The sequence below is a fragment of the Lolium rigidum genome, chromosome 3 (genome assembly GCF_022539505.1).
Source record: "Lolium rigidum isolate FL_2022 chromosome 3, APGP_CSIRO_Lrig_0.1, whole genome shotgun sequence".
NCBI lineage: Eukaryota > Viridiplantae > Streptophyta > Magnoliopsida > Poales > Poaceae > Lolium > Lolium rigidum.
The window spans coordinates 365,423,030-365,439,242 of NC_061510.1; the positions used below are offsets into that span (position 1 = coordinate 365,423,030).

Consider the following 16,213-nt stretch of genomic DNA (forward strand, 5'->3'; position numbering starts at 1 on the left):
AGGAAGGCGTGGGAGGGGAAGAAATAGAGGGAGATAGTAATATTTGTAATACTTATGAAGTATGCTTTAATTTGTAATATTTATGAACTATGCTTTAATTTGTAATATTTATGAACTATGGTACAATTTGTAATATTTATGAACGATGCTATAATTTGTAATATTTGTGAACTATGTTATAATTTGTAATATTTATGAACTATGCAGCAATTTGTGATATCTTTATGCAGATATGGCGGCTCGATCGTTGCTCGATCCACTTATTGATCAGAAACATCGTGCATCGCACTTCGAGGCTGACCCGCAGAGCATGGAGCCACTGCAGACCCGTACTCCAAAGAAGAACTGGATGATACACCCTCATCAAAATTGGGCCTACTGGATGACGAAGGCGAAGATCATCTTCGATATCTTCGTGGAGGAGATGTCGCAGCAGAGGGTCATGAGACAGTTTGGACTGCGTCAGCTGATCGAGCCACCACCTCCCACAGTTCCTCTACCACCACGCGTCCACGCGTGAGTACAATTTAAATTTATCCAAAGTTATTACATCATGTTGGACAATCATAATTTTATCCTAAGACATGTTCGTCTTCATTTTTCAGGTACAACAGAAAAGGAGCGAATAAGACTGCTGCTGGATGGTTGCAACTCCTCGCTCCATACATCACCGGTTGGGCCAATGCGCCGGCAGTTTCATGGGCCACCATGGAGGCATTTGATCTTCAGGAATTTGAGCACTACTTGCGGGCATACATGCCTAGGACACGACTTCGTCCGAGCCGGACGTGTGACCCGGTCCGAGAGGATCCCTCGACAATGTGGGACACCTACCCTCGTCACTCCACTTCAGGCACTCGGCATCACGCAGTAAGTCAAATATATTTTTTCTACATTTGGCCAACACATAACTAATTTGAGCTCACAATTCTAGGCCGTGTTGACGGCGGAGCTGCAAGATGACGCCGCCCAGTATGCACGCTCGCTCTCCTCCGGCCCACTTCTTGGACGGTATGAGCACCACGCCTCCTTTGCACAGCGTCTTCAGGACAAACTACGTCGTATCTACGCGACTATCACATGCACGCGATCTTCGGATGTTGCCGAGTACCGAGCAGCACAGCGGCCACCTCGTCCCTCTTTGCAGGTGCATCAGCCGCGGCACGCCCCGCGCCCACGTATGGAGGTACCGCCGAGCCCGAGGCCACCATCTCCTAACCAGGCAGGAGGTTCCGGGTGGCAAAACCAGCAGCAGCGAGGAGCCTACTTACGAGTATTGGCAGCGTGCCGGCTTCGGCATGGAGCAGCAATTTCCCATGCCTAACTTCGGGTGGCGTCCCCGTATGGATGAGCCAGAGGGTACGCAATTCATCACTATCCATATTAATTGTGCACCATGTGTGAATTTCCTCATGATCGACTAACGGTTTTTTTATCTAATGAAAGGTGAGGGACATATGTCGACGGGGTCCGGATCACGATCCTTCTGGTCCAGTGCTCACGATCAGGACGAAACACAGCAGAGCTATCAAGACTGGATTTCAAGTCAACAGCAAACTCCACCTCCAGATCCCACGCAGTACAGTCAGCACGAGCAGGGGTACATGCTTCCTCCCCGACATCGCCAGCCACCTGTTCGTATGTACTCGCCGTCACCTTTTCAGGCTCGACCGCCACCGAGGCGAGGTGGAGGGAGGGGCCGTGGTCAGTGAGATGAGTACTATTTGTATGCGCCATGTATGACTACTATTTCTATTTAACGAACATTTCATATTGAACTTCAAGCGATAATTAAGATACAACTTACTACTACAACATAACTCTCTGCTAACATATTAAATGGTACAACACCGCTACAACATACTACAAGATCCATGATTACTGATAACTAAAACACTAAGAACGCAGCACACCCTTTCCCTTGCCCTTCGACGATGCAGCTTTCATGGCCTTGGTGGTAGGCTCGAAGTCATCGTCTGAATCGACGACTGGCGGTGCAGCACTCTTGCCCTTTGAGGACTTGGCACTCTTGCCCTTCGACGATGCAACATTCTTCGCCTTCGTGCTAGGCTCGAAGTCGTCGTCCGAGTCGATGACCGGTGGTGCAGCACTCTTCCCCTTCGAGGACTTGGCACTCTTGCCCTTCGACGATGCAGCTTTCTTCGCCTTGCTGCTAGGCTCAAAGATATCATCGTCGTCCTCACTCTCAACCGTCCACAGCCATGGAAAGTTGTAATCTCTTTCCCTATCTCGTTCATTCTTCCAAGTTAGTGACTTCCACTTCTCATTCAACCCGATAAGCTCACACCTTATCTCCCGTGGGCTGCGAGCAGGCATCTTCTTCAATGGCCACCCATAAGAATATTTCTCAAACTCCCTACCCACCTTACGGAGCAAGGCGTCGCTTACCGATGAACTCCTCAAATGTGTCTACCTTACTCTCCCTCATCACTTTGCGGGCCTCGTCTAGAAGAGGTTTGGCCATGGATTCGGTGAAAAGATGGGGGGATTCTTATATGGGGGATCCATCTTGCCGAGAGAATACATCGAAACGAAGGAAACACTCGGGGGTTTTTATAGGCTAGAAGGGACGACTTTCGGCGGGAAAAGGTGAGCGGGAAAAACTGGCGGGAGATTAGGGCGGGAGTAAAAGGCGGAAAAAAAGTGAGCGGGGAAAATTGGCGGGAGATTACGGCGGGGGTAAAAGGCGGGAAAAAACTGAGCGGGAAAAATTAGGCGGGAAACAATAATACTAAAACAGAAATGAAGATACATTGCAGCTGAAATAAAAATAGGATTTATCACTACAACGGAATTTAAGATACAACGACACTACAACGGAATTTAAGATACAACTGAAATTAAGATACATAGCCAATACGACACATCACACTACTTTCCCCGCGTCCACCGTGGCCATTTTCCCGGACTTGTCGCCGCGTTCTTCCGCCGCTTGTGCTTCAAGCAGCTCTTTCCCTTAGTCTCTTCCTTTCCGCTTCACGAGCCTCCCTGCGAACCTCTTCGTCTCGCAAACCTACGTGCAGCCTCATCATCCATCCTCTTCGATTCACCTCTCGGTTACGAGCTTGTTCCGCCCTTAGTTTCCGTATCCGCCTCTCTCGCTCGCTTTCTCATTAGCACGAACCTTTTCCCAACGCTCCTCCTCAAAGAACGTTGCCCACGCACGGCGCTGTTTCTCCTCAACCTCCTCGCGCGCCCAATCCGGCTGCTCCGTGTCTATCCAAGTGAAACCATTTGCATAGGGGCGGGGAGACTACAACACAAACAAGTAAGATTAAATCAAATTCACAAACAAATTTAAGCCAACATACAATTATGTCGAAACATACCGGCGGCCTGGTGGACGACGAAGCTGAACTACGGGGTGGATCATGCTCATAGCTCGCACACATGAAAAATTTCATGCCGAACTGGTCGGAGAAATCCTCCACCTGCTTAACCTTAGCAACACGGCCGCACCAACAACGCTCCGCGATCACACCCGGGGGTAAACTTGCAGCCTTCGCCTTCACCGGCCTAAACTCCTGGTCAGAGCACGGCACACTCATGATGGCTAAGAGTGAGCAAACGGGATAAAATAGAGATACAAGAACTTGTGCAATCCAGAGTAGCGATGCCTGCTTTTATAGGCAAAAATTCAACAGTGTGGCGGGAAAATTTAGCGGGAGATGATGGCGGGAAGGAGTGGCGGGAAGAAGTGGCGGGAAGGGTGGCGGCAAAGGCGGGAGGGAAACACGGCGGTGCGAACGCGAAAAGGCGGGAAAATTTCGTGCTGGGCAGAAAATCGGGTTCAATAAACCCGATTTATTGAACTCGGGTTCAAATTGCCCGATTATTATGTATCGGGTTCAACTTGCCCGATTTTCATAAATCGGGTTCAACCACCCCGATTACTGCTTTTTTATTTTTCTTTTTCCATCACGGCGCAGAAGGCGCAGAACAATTTTATTTTCGGGTTCCCCAACCCCGATTTGGTAATTTCGGTTTCCTCAAACCCGATTTTGCAAATTCGGGTTCCCCCACCCGGACGGTGTATTATTTCTGAAATTAGCTGAAAACGAATATTATTTCTGGAATTAATATTAAAAAGTGTATTATTTAAAAAAAATTCGCCACAAGCACAAGGGATACACCTGGTAGCCTGGAAACAAGATAATGAATAAATGGAACAATTAATCAAGGAATGTTCGTAATCTCGATATCAATGCTTTTTTAGGGTAAAAAGTGGGTTAAATACACACCGCATTTTTTATATTATACGGTATAACAAAGTATTTACAAATGAGAGTGAGTAACTCTTCATAAAAAATAAAAGAAGGCTAAGCTAAAAAAAAAAATCTAAACTTGTGATTGAAGCCATTGCTTGAAAGTCTCTACATGTTTTTTTCTTCATTGTCTTAGCTCTTGCATGTAAATAGCCTTCCAAGTTCCAACTATTGAAGTTTTCATCTTAATTATTGAAGATTTTATTATTCCTGACAATCCAAATCCCCCATGGTGCTAGTACCATAATTTCCATTGCAAAAGGAAGTTTTAATTTAGATCTTATATCTTCAAATGCTTCAAAAATAGAGAGCCTTCTATTCCTCTATGAACAGATAAAATTCCAACAATTGTCACCAAAAGGGCATGACCAAAAGACATGTACCAGGATTTCTTCATCGTTGCATTGGAGTGTTGCACACAGATAGAATTTAAGATGAAAATTATCAATGCTTCTACATGTAGGACAATATTTATAAGATTCTCGTACAACATATGAAAAAAATGAGACCAGCCAGGACTAGCCCATGGCGGCATTGTATTAAGTTTTTAGGGCACAGAAGTGCAACGGTGCATCCACGCCCGCGAGTGAGTACCGGGACTCGAACTCGAGCGGGGGGGGGGGGCATCACAGGTATCATCACCCTGGTAGCCATCCGGGCTAAGCCTCGGTTGCCTCGTACAACATATGAAGAGAACCATTCATCATAGAAGATGCATGCAGCACACTCGTAGGATCAGCTATCGTACGAAAGTGGTACTAGAATTTGCCATATGCATACTTAGTTTCGCTTCGCTATAAGTAGTTCGAAAATAATATTTTCTCTCAAAATAAAAAGAAATTATCCTTGGGAAATTAGTGCAAAAGAAGATACTCTATTAAACGATAGGAACATGTACTGAAAGAAATACTCTTACCTTGAACAATTCACCGTATTTGCTATATCATCCTATAACTTCTTCTCTTAACTCCATCACTTATTAATGAAGATCTTCAATCGAAAAGAATTCGTTTTAAAAAGGAAACGGGAGTTGAATTTATGATTTATCTGGTTTATAGAGAGAAGATCATGGAACTCAGGTTGTGATTGTCACAAGAGAATCGATCTGGCGGCTAATCACTAGTTTTTCATGCCCAAGCAAAAAAACATGCGATCATTCTTAAGGAGATTACATATAGAAGAAAAATTCTCTTTCTGGAGGTTTTGTTTAATCATGAACAATCGGATTCAAATGTAGACGCTCAAAAATTTGTGAAGGGGGGGATGTGGCTCTATTACTAATATCATTCATATGTCTGTGAACATTATGTATGATTAAAATCCTATGTTCACCCTCAAATATGAAGAAGTTCGTCAAACAATTGCGTTCTTAGTGGATCAAGATAGTGAATCTTGGCTTAATTATTCAATACCCTAAAATAAGACTTGAATATTGGAGCTATTGACGAACACACTTTTTTATCGAAGGGGTTCGCTAGCACGCAGGTATAACGCGGACGACCACAAACATGCATGTACACTCACCCCTATGAACGCACACACGCACACCCTACCCCTATGAGCACCTCCGAGAAACTGAGCCGGTAGATCTTAAGGTTGACGAAGACACCACAGACACCTCGGTGTTGACAAGAATAGGGCTAGTCAAATCCTGGAATAAATCCAGGTAAATGTAAATACCCATGTCAAGTCTAGGACTTGAACCTAGGTGGGCTTGTTCCACCACAAGAAACCTAGCCACCACAGCCAAGCTCGGTTTGCCTAAAGAACCTAGTATTTGAAGATAAGGCCTTCACTTTTACATAAAACCCCTAATAGAAAAAAGGGAAAAGTAATCAAGAGCAAGGTTGCCTCTGCCACTAGAAAACATGAAAACAAGGGAAAAAAAGATCTCCAAGCGTTTCCGTCAAGATTAGGGAGCAGATTGCTCGATAAAGCTCTCTCCCGACGAAGAAATCTAGCCGCCGACACTTCTAGGATTTTGCGGACGAGTCACTTGGCTTCCTAGAGGCATCGAGCTCTGGCGATTGATCCAAGTACAGTCCTCCACGGTGTTAAAGAATAGCCGCCATTTCAGCCAAAGTTCATGGGGATGACATCGTTCGTCGTGTGTTCTACTCGAGAGAATCTGACAAACGCAGCTCCAAAGCACCTCTTGGGCAGAAGCCGATGACGATTGAAGCAGCACGAAGCAGCATCGGTGCAGTCCTCCTCCTCGCCACCACGACAGGCTAGGGAAAACTACATCTTAGAACTTCTTTGCTCCGACCAGCATTGGCGAACAAGACCTCCTGACCGAAGCCAAGGACGACGCGCTGCAGCTTCTCTCCCCTTGCCACCAAGGCCGTCTGGGAAACAAAGTAAGCACATCTCGCCACGTCGCGTTGGTATTCCCCCATGCCTCCATGGCTGGACTGCAGCTCCTCAACCTCGTGGTGCCCTTGCAAACGAAGGAGACCTGCATGAATATGATCTTATTCGAAAGAGAAGTGCCGCTCTCCAACACCATCCAGTCCGACCAGTGGAGCATGATGATGAGAGAAGGAACCCTAACTTCAAGCTCCAATCAGAACTAGAGATCCGCTCCAAGCTACGGGCAAGCCCAAACTCGTGATGCGGCCGAAATCACAACACCTACAACTATATATCCTACATCTAACTAGTCCGGCACCGCTCCTGAAACCAACTTCGGTCTGCTATTCCGGCGGAGCGGCCAGCAGATCGGCCAGCCTTCGGGAGGAAACGGTCAAGTATTGTAGCTCCTTGATAGAGGATAAGGGGGAAAGTGTTTTTTTAAGAGGCGATAAATGGAAGTCCCTTTTGGTGGACAAGTCTTGTTTCTACTCCAACCAAAAGGGTTTCACGTCGTCTTCATTCACCATCCATAGCAGACTACTATCTTGTTTCTGAAAAGTTTCCGCACACTCCACATTGACATCTTCCTTATCACAACTCACAAGCAAGAGCGAAGAAAGTATACTACTCCGTAGTACGCGGAAGGCGCGGGGCGGAGCACCCCGAGTAGTTCGTCGTCGTCGTCGTCGTCAACATTATAGTACTATACTGGACTCGGCCGCCTGCTGCGATTGCTGAAGCAAGAAAAAAGATGGATCCCCCGCACAAGCAACGGGGTCGGCGATCCACGCTCTTGCCGCTACTTCTGCCTCACCCACGCCTACTTGTTCCCCAAATCCTACTATGACGTCTTGACAACGACTTAATTAAGTAATCCACTGATACCGTAAAGCATCTCTGTTGTCGTCGATGGCGGCCTAATAATCGTTCTCGAATATCCCTGCCGTAACCGAGACGCGTTGCCATCGTCAGCGTATTCGATTGTCCATGTCGCGCGTACCCGAGACGCATGAAACCCTCACTAGAAGCTAAGAGATGCAATTCGCAAGAACTCGCACGGAATCAAAGAAACTCAAGAACTAGGAGAACTGGCATGATCAATTGCTCTTCAATTTCATAATAATGAAGCAACAGAATCAATAATCTGTACAAGGAATCCACGCGAGTAGGATCGTCCGGTTACACGATCACAGTATATCCTCGCGCGCAGGGGATAGCCCGATTGGAAAGACAAAGAAAAGAATCAATGTGCTCCTTGCTTCCCCCAATTGATCGATCTCCAGGCCTCGATCGGTTCCTTCTCCCCAGCAGCCGGACCGGAGGCACCGCATTGGCGGCGTCGTCAGGAGGTTCTATGCTAGTAGTGGTACATCGGCGGCGGCTATGGGCTATCGTCGGTGGCCGGAGAGGCGGTTGAGCCAGGCGTTGCGGAGCTGGAGCTCGAGGGGCTCCCCGAAGCACTGCGCGCGGGCGAGGCAGAAGTGGGTGCAGAAGCCGGCGGGGGAGCGGACGCGGCAGGTGTCGAGCACGTAGCAGGCGGCGCACTCCATGCCGCGGGCCTGCACCACGAGGCCCCAGACCTGGCGCGCCGCCTCGGCGCCGTCCTCGACCGCCGCGGCCGCGACCTGCTCGACGAGGATGATCCCGTCGGGCCGGCGCTGGCCGCCGCCCTTGCCCCACCGCCGCCGCACGTCGGGCCAGGTCTCGGCGGACGCCGGCTCGCGCTGCACCGTGACGCCGCCGCCGCCCTCCCGCCCGTCGTCGCGGAAGAGGTGGACGAGGAACGGGGCTTCGCCGACGTGCCGCACGATCTCCGCGATCGACTCCCGCATCCACCCCTCCACCCGCTCCTCCCCGACCTCCTCGTCCTGCTCGTCCTCGTCTTCGCCGAACACGGATTCCAACAGCCCGGGCTCCCGTTTCTCCCGCCGGACTGGCTGCAGCGCCCGGGGCGGCACGTCCGCGACCAGGGCCCTTGCGCGCATCGAGGAGGACGGTGCTCGTCGCCTCGGCAGGGGCGGCAGGAAGGATGAGGTGGTCACCCGCCGCGGCGAGAAGGACACCGACGAGGCCGACGCCGGGCCGCACCCCCGCACGGAGGTAGCCGCCGCCGCCGCCGCCATCGATCGACCGGCCGGACCTCCTCCTCCTTCCTCTGACGACGACGCCTGGAGACCGGTGGTAAATAGCAGGAGCAGCAGCAGTGGATCGACGGTGCGGGCTCGCGCTTTGCGGCGGCGCCAAGCGAGAGTTGCGGGTACAAATAGGTTGAGACGGTCCGATGGGAGGAAGGGGAAGCTTACACGGCAGAGGATTCCGACCTTCCCAACCGCTTCCGCACGCCACAGCCTCCGTGGCGTCCGACGTGGACGCGGTTGCGGGATCCTCTGCGCCGGGACGGGGTCCGTGGCCGTCCCTGCGATGGGATGTGCGGTGTTTGAGTGGTCACGATCGGTGTTCGGTGTATTGGCAGGGTAGGGGAGCGTGGGGCGCGTCGGCGCGCGTGCCCGGGCACGCTCCGGCACGGGCGGGCGGGAGGCGGGAAGGGGGTTTGCGCACTGGAGCGGGGCGCCAGGTCGGACGGGGGAGGCCAGGTCGGCACCGAAGCGACACGTCGGATGGGGAGGCGTGGGGTCTGTTCGATTCCGTGTGCGGCTCTGCGCCTCGCGATTGTGTGTGACGTGGCCTCGTGGGCCTGAGGCTGGAGGCTGGAGGCGTGGGCTGGTCGGTGGTCAGCCGCGCGCGTCTCGTTTCCCTCGTGATCGCGGTGGCACCGCGTCGTGCTGCTTTCCTTGGGTGCAGGGAAAGACCTACAGCGTGTGCACGGACCCGGCTGTCCCACGTGAGACACATGGCCTCGTGTTTTTTTTTTCTTTTGTTCAGTCTTCATAGGTGTGCGTTTTATATATTTTCGAGGTCAAAGATCAAAGAAGATAATCGGACAATGCAGGTGTGCAGGAATACGCGCAAACTCTCGTTGTCTATGTCCTGGATCAAAGTTCTCTACATAAAGATGTTGTCAAGAAGACTCCTATTCTAGAGTGCACCAGATTGTAAAAACCAGTTTATACCTTGAACTTGTAGATGATAGTGAAATTGAACCCTGAATTGATGATACCACACATCGATGTCCTTCGCGTCGCCGCAGCTCTCCCGACCTCCTCCTTCCATCTGTGGTGGTGCCGATTCCTTCGGCCCAAGGTGGTGGTGGTGGAGGAGAGAGATCCCACGGTGGCCGCGATGGCTGCCCAGTGTCTCGGCTTTGTCTTCTCCGACGTGTGTCGCGGCTTGACGACGAGGGGGTGCGGCGAGTGGTGGGTTGTGGTGCCCGCCGGCTTTGGTATGCTTGGTTCCTGTGACGGCGCTCGCTGCATCTGCCGGCGGTAAAAGCGGCCAGAGTCCAATTTGGGCATGTTAGGCGGATGCGCATGGAGGTGATGCACCTCTGCTTACAAACGTGAGGTTTGCCGACATCACATTGTGTCCTAGTTTTAAGGTGGAGGGACGTGGTGACGGTGGTCTTCGACGGGTTCGCTCTAGTCGCTTTAGTGACTATCCCGTGGACAGGAGGGATAATTGATGTGGGGGTGGGAAGGTCAAATCTCGAGGGCATAAGGCTCTATTGGCATGATATTCACTCATTGTTAGGTATGTAGGTGTTGCATGGTGGCTTCGAATTTTTTGATGTAAGACCTTTGTTATACCTTTTTTTAATAAAGTAACAAAAAATTGTATAAATCTTTTTGATGCAAAGACCGGGGTCCATACTCCATTTCAAAAAAAAAATCGAGCATAGCCAACAAGCAGGAGTGAAATAGTACATTCCAGGGTATACACTAGTTAATGCTTCATACACTCTAGAATTATCTGTTTAGTTATAGGAGGACCTAATGGCCTTGTACTCAAAAAAATATGTGCATGTTATTTTCTAGATTCATGTATTATAAACATTATACAAAGTTCTTTATAAATCTAAGGATATGCAAAAGGGCACATAAGCAGCATATGTTAAGGGACGAAACAAATTCCTCGAGAAATGTGATGATAATTGTTTGCTTACATGTGTAGGGAAATCTGTTGTGCCAAAATATTTTCTTAGCATTAAAGACTATATAAATATATTTGTTTTAATAAAATTCAGTTTTATGCATATAATGCTACTTTAGTTGTATAAGAAATGTGTACATGGTATACATGGGCATGTTTAGCTCGTTAATGCTAATAGTCATACCAAAAACTAGTACTCGTGACAGTATATCAAAAAATGTATCAATCATCAAAACTATAGACATTCTGAGACCAAGATGAGTCGTAATGAAATAAAAAGGTTCAATATAATAGTCAAGAACATTGTTGACTCGCCCTGGCACTACAAGAAAAAAGTCACCTCGAGACGGTCTCAATGGGACTACAAAAATAATGAAACTTGTGAGCTGTGCATATGATAAATCTCATAAAACTAAATATGATAAAGGAAAAAAAGCTGCATTTAACAAAAATGATACATACAGCGAAAGGAAATCATTTCAATCATCCAGAGTAAAGAAAACTTCCAAAATGTGACCAGTTATGCAGCTGATAAACTTTGCACATTTTGTGATCAAATAGTCACTACCATTGTTTAGTTCTTCGTAGCCAGACATCAATATGATCAAGTGCAAAAATAACCAAAGGCTTTCTAGAACCGCAACATATGGAAAAGCTTATTGCAAGTGTTCAAAATAAGCTCACCAAAAATGAGCATTGAAAATGTGAAAAAAGAAGAACCTCTGCTTAGTTTGCTTGAAGTTAATTAATAGATTTTCTTGGACTTAATTGCCTACAATTGTTTCTTTCAATAATAACTTTCTCGTTTACCATTGGGTTTTCCTAATAGATAAAAATTGATAGCACAAGATGGCCAGGAAAAGTTGAGAGTGCAGGAATCATGCTGAATCTATGCAGGTGTGTTACTTTTATGCATGTCAATTTGCAATATACAGGTACCATTTTATCGGCGAAGTCCTCAAATAAGGCTAATGCTAATGCTATTTAGTGTAAGGCTAATGCTATTGATTTAGTGTAAGGCTAATGCTATTTAAAAATGAAGACTAAAACCATTTCAATCCACCACTACTTATCTGCTTTGCAAGAGAAAAAAGTGTCCGTAGTTTGTTAGTCTATCTATACCTAATAATAAAGGCAAAAGGGTTTCTTGTTGGTCCGTTTTTTCTTACCCCTGATTTTCGTGCAAATTACAACCTCTGCCACCGAAAAAGTAAAAGGAAAAAACCCTTCGTACGCTTAGTTCCCGGAAAACCTTCGTCCAAAACTGTTTCCGAGCTCGTCGCCTTCGCCGTCGGAGGAGTCGTGTCGCTGACCACGCCGCTGCTTGAGCCAGCCATGAGCCGGTGGAGGTGCGGCTATATCCGTGAGCCGCCTGCCCGGACCGCCGCGCACGTCTTGGACAGGAGCACAAGGAAGGCAAGCTTCCGGCACCAGAGCACAACGCCCCCAATGCCCGTGGCTTCCTCGTCAGCGCCGGCACTGGCGCGCGACCGGAGGTCGAGCAAATTTGACAGGGTACGAGTGCCTTGATTGATAGGCGACGCCGAGGTTAGGCACGGCCGTTCGCGAGGCAAGGAGGACGACCAGCGGGCGGTCAGCCACGTCCCGCACGTCACGCGCCGGCGATGGGAACATGATGCAGCACCCCCATCCTGCACGAGTCCGCTACTGAAGCGGGGGAATACACATCCGAGCACAGCAGCTGGGGCCGTCGCTCCCATGCCCAGCTGTTGATGGTCGCAGCGCCCACTCTCTGCTTGGTGGCCCGCAGGCGCTCCCCTGCCCATGAGCTCTAGACCGAATCCCGCTCCCCATATCGCTGCTGGACGTCCATCGCTGCTCCCCCGACCCGTCCCGTCGCTCACCCCAACTCCATCTTCTGGAGCCGTCATCTTCATCTCCCTAGGCCGGTGGGCTTGCCGCCTACCGTTCTGAAGGCTATTATTGCCGCCTACGCGGTGGACGGAGCCACGGAGGTCGAGGAGGTCAGGGCGCAGTCGGGCACCAATTGCCTGCAGCGTGGGATGTTGAGACCGGAAAAATGCGTCCATCTTGGCCTTCCTGGGTCTGAAACTCCAAGCGATACAACCATGCAAAGGTACAAGCAAATACGGCTGAGGAAATGATTGGATTGGTGGATTTTGATTTCGATTTGGAGATTATCTGCTGATTTTGGAGACGAAATTGAAAAATATTTTGAGGGGAGAAAAAGAGCTGGGACATGTTCAGTCCAAAAAAGATGAACTGTACAAGATAATGCATGCAGAGATGGAAAATAGAAAATATCTGAAGAGATCGTGGTTGTCGAAGTTCTTGAGGCTCAACTACTAGAAGCTAAAAATACTCAGATGGAGAAAATAAATTATCTGAGGCTAATAGGCTATCCTATTGAAAGCTAACAAACCTTGCAAGGAAGCCAAGGCAGACACTTGTAATTGAAAGATAAACTATTAGACAAATATCATGAAATTCACATCGTACAACCAGAGAACGAGAAATTGCAGGCAAAGGAACCCCCTCTTCTGAGGGAGAACTCGCCGTGGAAGTCAACTGGTCATTTTTGCAAGGGATGGCCTTTTCTGGTCGGCAAGCGGCAGCACCAGCGTGAAGGTGGGGGATCTGGGCCATCTAGCGACCTCCTCCGCGCCACCTGCAAGCCTTTTATTTACTGTATGATTCGTCGTCATTCCCCCTTTCTTTGTTCTTCGTTCTACAGGGGGAGTAGGTGGCAACGTAGCATAAGATAAATACAATGGAGTACACAAATAACAGCTGGGATTTCCTATCGTATTGATTCATGCTGTCTAGGTTTCGGCGTTACTGCTCAGTAATGCGTTAATGATGAATACACACATCACATCCTTGGGTTCAACAATTGAACTACAGTAGAATGGTCGTGTTCTACTGGTCCTAAATTTGTTTACAAGTTTGATCTTTCACTTCATTAATAATTTTGAAAACTATTATTTCTATAAGATTCTGAGTGCAATCACTAAGCACTATCTATCATCTTGCACTTAATTTTATTAGGATGATAATGCCGAAAATGTAAATATATAAATTTATTTAGGATGATCCCACGCTTAATGTAAAGACATTGGATTTTTATTATGGCAGAGCAACAAGATAAATACGGGAAGAAGGATCACTCCTACCAATATTAGGCGGACATTTGTCTGGATTGTTATACAGTTAGACATCTCAAAGAATTGAAATTTGGACGAAAAAACATACTTCTAAAACAATGGTACAACTAAAATTGAGGTATTCTTCATACCTAGCATTCTCAATTTGTTTTATTTCCGTTGCAATGCACGGACATTTTTACTAGTCTTATAATAAGGTACTATAATTTCTTCCTAGTTAATGATTTTCCATATGCTTCTTCTCCTTACTGTAAATTCAGCTCTCTACAAAGAAGTTGACTATAACCCCAATACTGCATACTAGCATGTACAGAGGACAGTACATGTCTGAATGTTACTCTCCAAAATTGACACTCGGTTAAAACTTAGCTTTTGCATTTTTAATGGAATTAGAACATGCATAAGTAACATAAGATATACAACTTTATGAATTAAAGAAATGTGGTTTGCTTTTATCTTTTCAACATTGCAAACGCAGAAATTTTTGTTCAACGGTAGAAACCCTAACAATAGTAGACTCCAGAACGAAAACAATTTGTTTCAGAAAGAAATACGGGTGAATACCCCAGGTAGTAAAATAACCTTGCTAAGTAAATGTGAAAAAAGAGAGTATATGCAGAACAAAAAGAGAAATAGCCTTTGACATACCATGCATCGACAACATTAGAAAATATCACATCAATATCAGCATTGCAAATCTTACTGGCAGCTTTGTCTTCACTAAAGGATTGTAATAACTTAGTCTGCGGAGATGGTTAGAGGATTATATGTCACTGCACAGTTGGAGAAAACAAACATATAACCTAGACATAGTTTATGAACAAGCAGTTGCATTTGTAAACGAACCCATATGAATGGTTTTGCAAAGGTCTTGATGACTATGCGATAATCCAAAAAGGAGATCCTGACAAAAGCATGCCACAAGTCTTGGATTTCAGGACGAGCCTTATCAAACTGCAATACAAACAAGTTGAATGTTAGCCTGATAAAAAGACAGTTGCCAGCAAGAATGAGCAAGACTGAACCTAAGTCAAAACAAGTAGATGCAAAGGCAAAAAGAATTCGAGACCTCAGCGCTTAATTTATTTGCAGGTAAGCGCTTCAACTTGTGCTTGATCTCTTCTAGGATCGCCTTTCCTCGCTCGCATTTCTTCTCTAGAATTCCAGCAATAGACATTTCCTGAGTCGGAACAGACAAGCGTGCAAATACATATTCCGTGTTATTGAATCGGAGGCAGTGGTGGCCCTCTGAATCTTGGTACACGGTTATCTCATCCAAAGAATCATCCAGAATTACATATTCACTGAGCTTGGAACCAAAGACTGACCGAAGCTTGCGCAGATGCTTGCTGTTCATGTGTTCCAAGAGGGACTCTGGATTCGGCAACTTGATGCCAGCACAAAAGGGGCAAATCCAAAACCTCCATGATCTGTTGTTGTTGGCAAAGCTGAGTGCATCAGATATGGTCCGTGCAGCCCACTGGTAGCTTTCGAACTCTTTATCATAGTACTCTTGCAGGTCAAGGAGTCTCACTGATAGGAAGCCGCTCTGCTTCTCGCTTGCCATTGAGCACCGGAAATCATGGGCCACCAAGAATAGCTTGTCGAGCAAGCGTCCGAGCTCCTCGTCGACAGAAAGCACTCTGTCATCAAACGTGTCTCCTTGGACGGAATGGGGAGGGACGTCGTACGACATGGGGTCAGCCGGCTCCGGTATGGCAAACGCCCGGGCGCACTCCATGTGCGAAGCCTCGTACAGACCCAGGACGAAACAGAGCTTGGCGTGGAACATGGCGAGCACTAGCGAGCCACCGAAGGTGTCTGCAATTGTTTCTTTCATGGCTAGGCGGATACGGCTGAGAATGGGCCTCCTGTCCATGTCGGGGTCAAGGGCGCGCAGTCGCCGAAGCTGCATGTGCGCGCTTAGCAACTGCGCGCGCGCCGAGCAGGGGTAACGCTTGGCGAGGTCTTTGGCCTTCTTGACCGCCTCGCGCGCGCGCGCCCCGTGGCCGTGGTGGTGATGGCCGTCGGCGTCGTGGAGGTCGAGAACGTCCGTGACGAGGTGGTGGAGTTTCCAGTGCTGGATGGACGTGAGCGTGTCGAGAGCCGCAAGCCTGCAGCTCAGCACCCTCTGGTCCCTGGTGGAGCGCAGTCCACCACCGACGGCGTACGCGACGTTGTTGTCCGCCGGGTCGACGGGGGAAGCCATGTCGATGGCCTCACGCGCCTCTCTCTCCGCCTCGTCGGCCTTCGCGGCCAGGAAGAGCGCCCTCGCGAGGTAGTCGGAGATGGAGACGCAGTTGGGGACGAGCCGCTTGGCCCTGGCGAGGTAACCCAGCGCGGCGCGGACGTGGTACTGCGCCGTGGCCTCCTGATCGC

The 16,213-nt window shown here is 48.3% G+C and overlaps 1 protein-coding gene across 1 annotated transcript; it reads right to left on the reverse strand.

The window, feature by feature from the left end:
* Positions 1-7,884: 7,884 nt before the first annotated feature.
* LOC124700473 lies at positions 7,885-8,910 on the reverse strand. Its single transcript, XM_047232598.1, has one exon. The coding sequence runs from the start codon at positions 8,762-8,764 to the stop codon at positions 8,030-8,032; it is 735 nt and encodes a 244-aa protein (XP_047088554.1). The 5' UTR covers positions 8,765-8,910; the 3' UTR covers positions 7,885-8,029.
* Between the last annotated feature and the right edge of the window lie 7,303 nt (positions 8,911-16,213).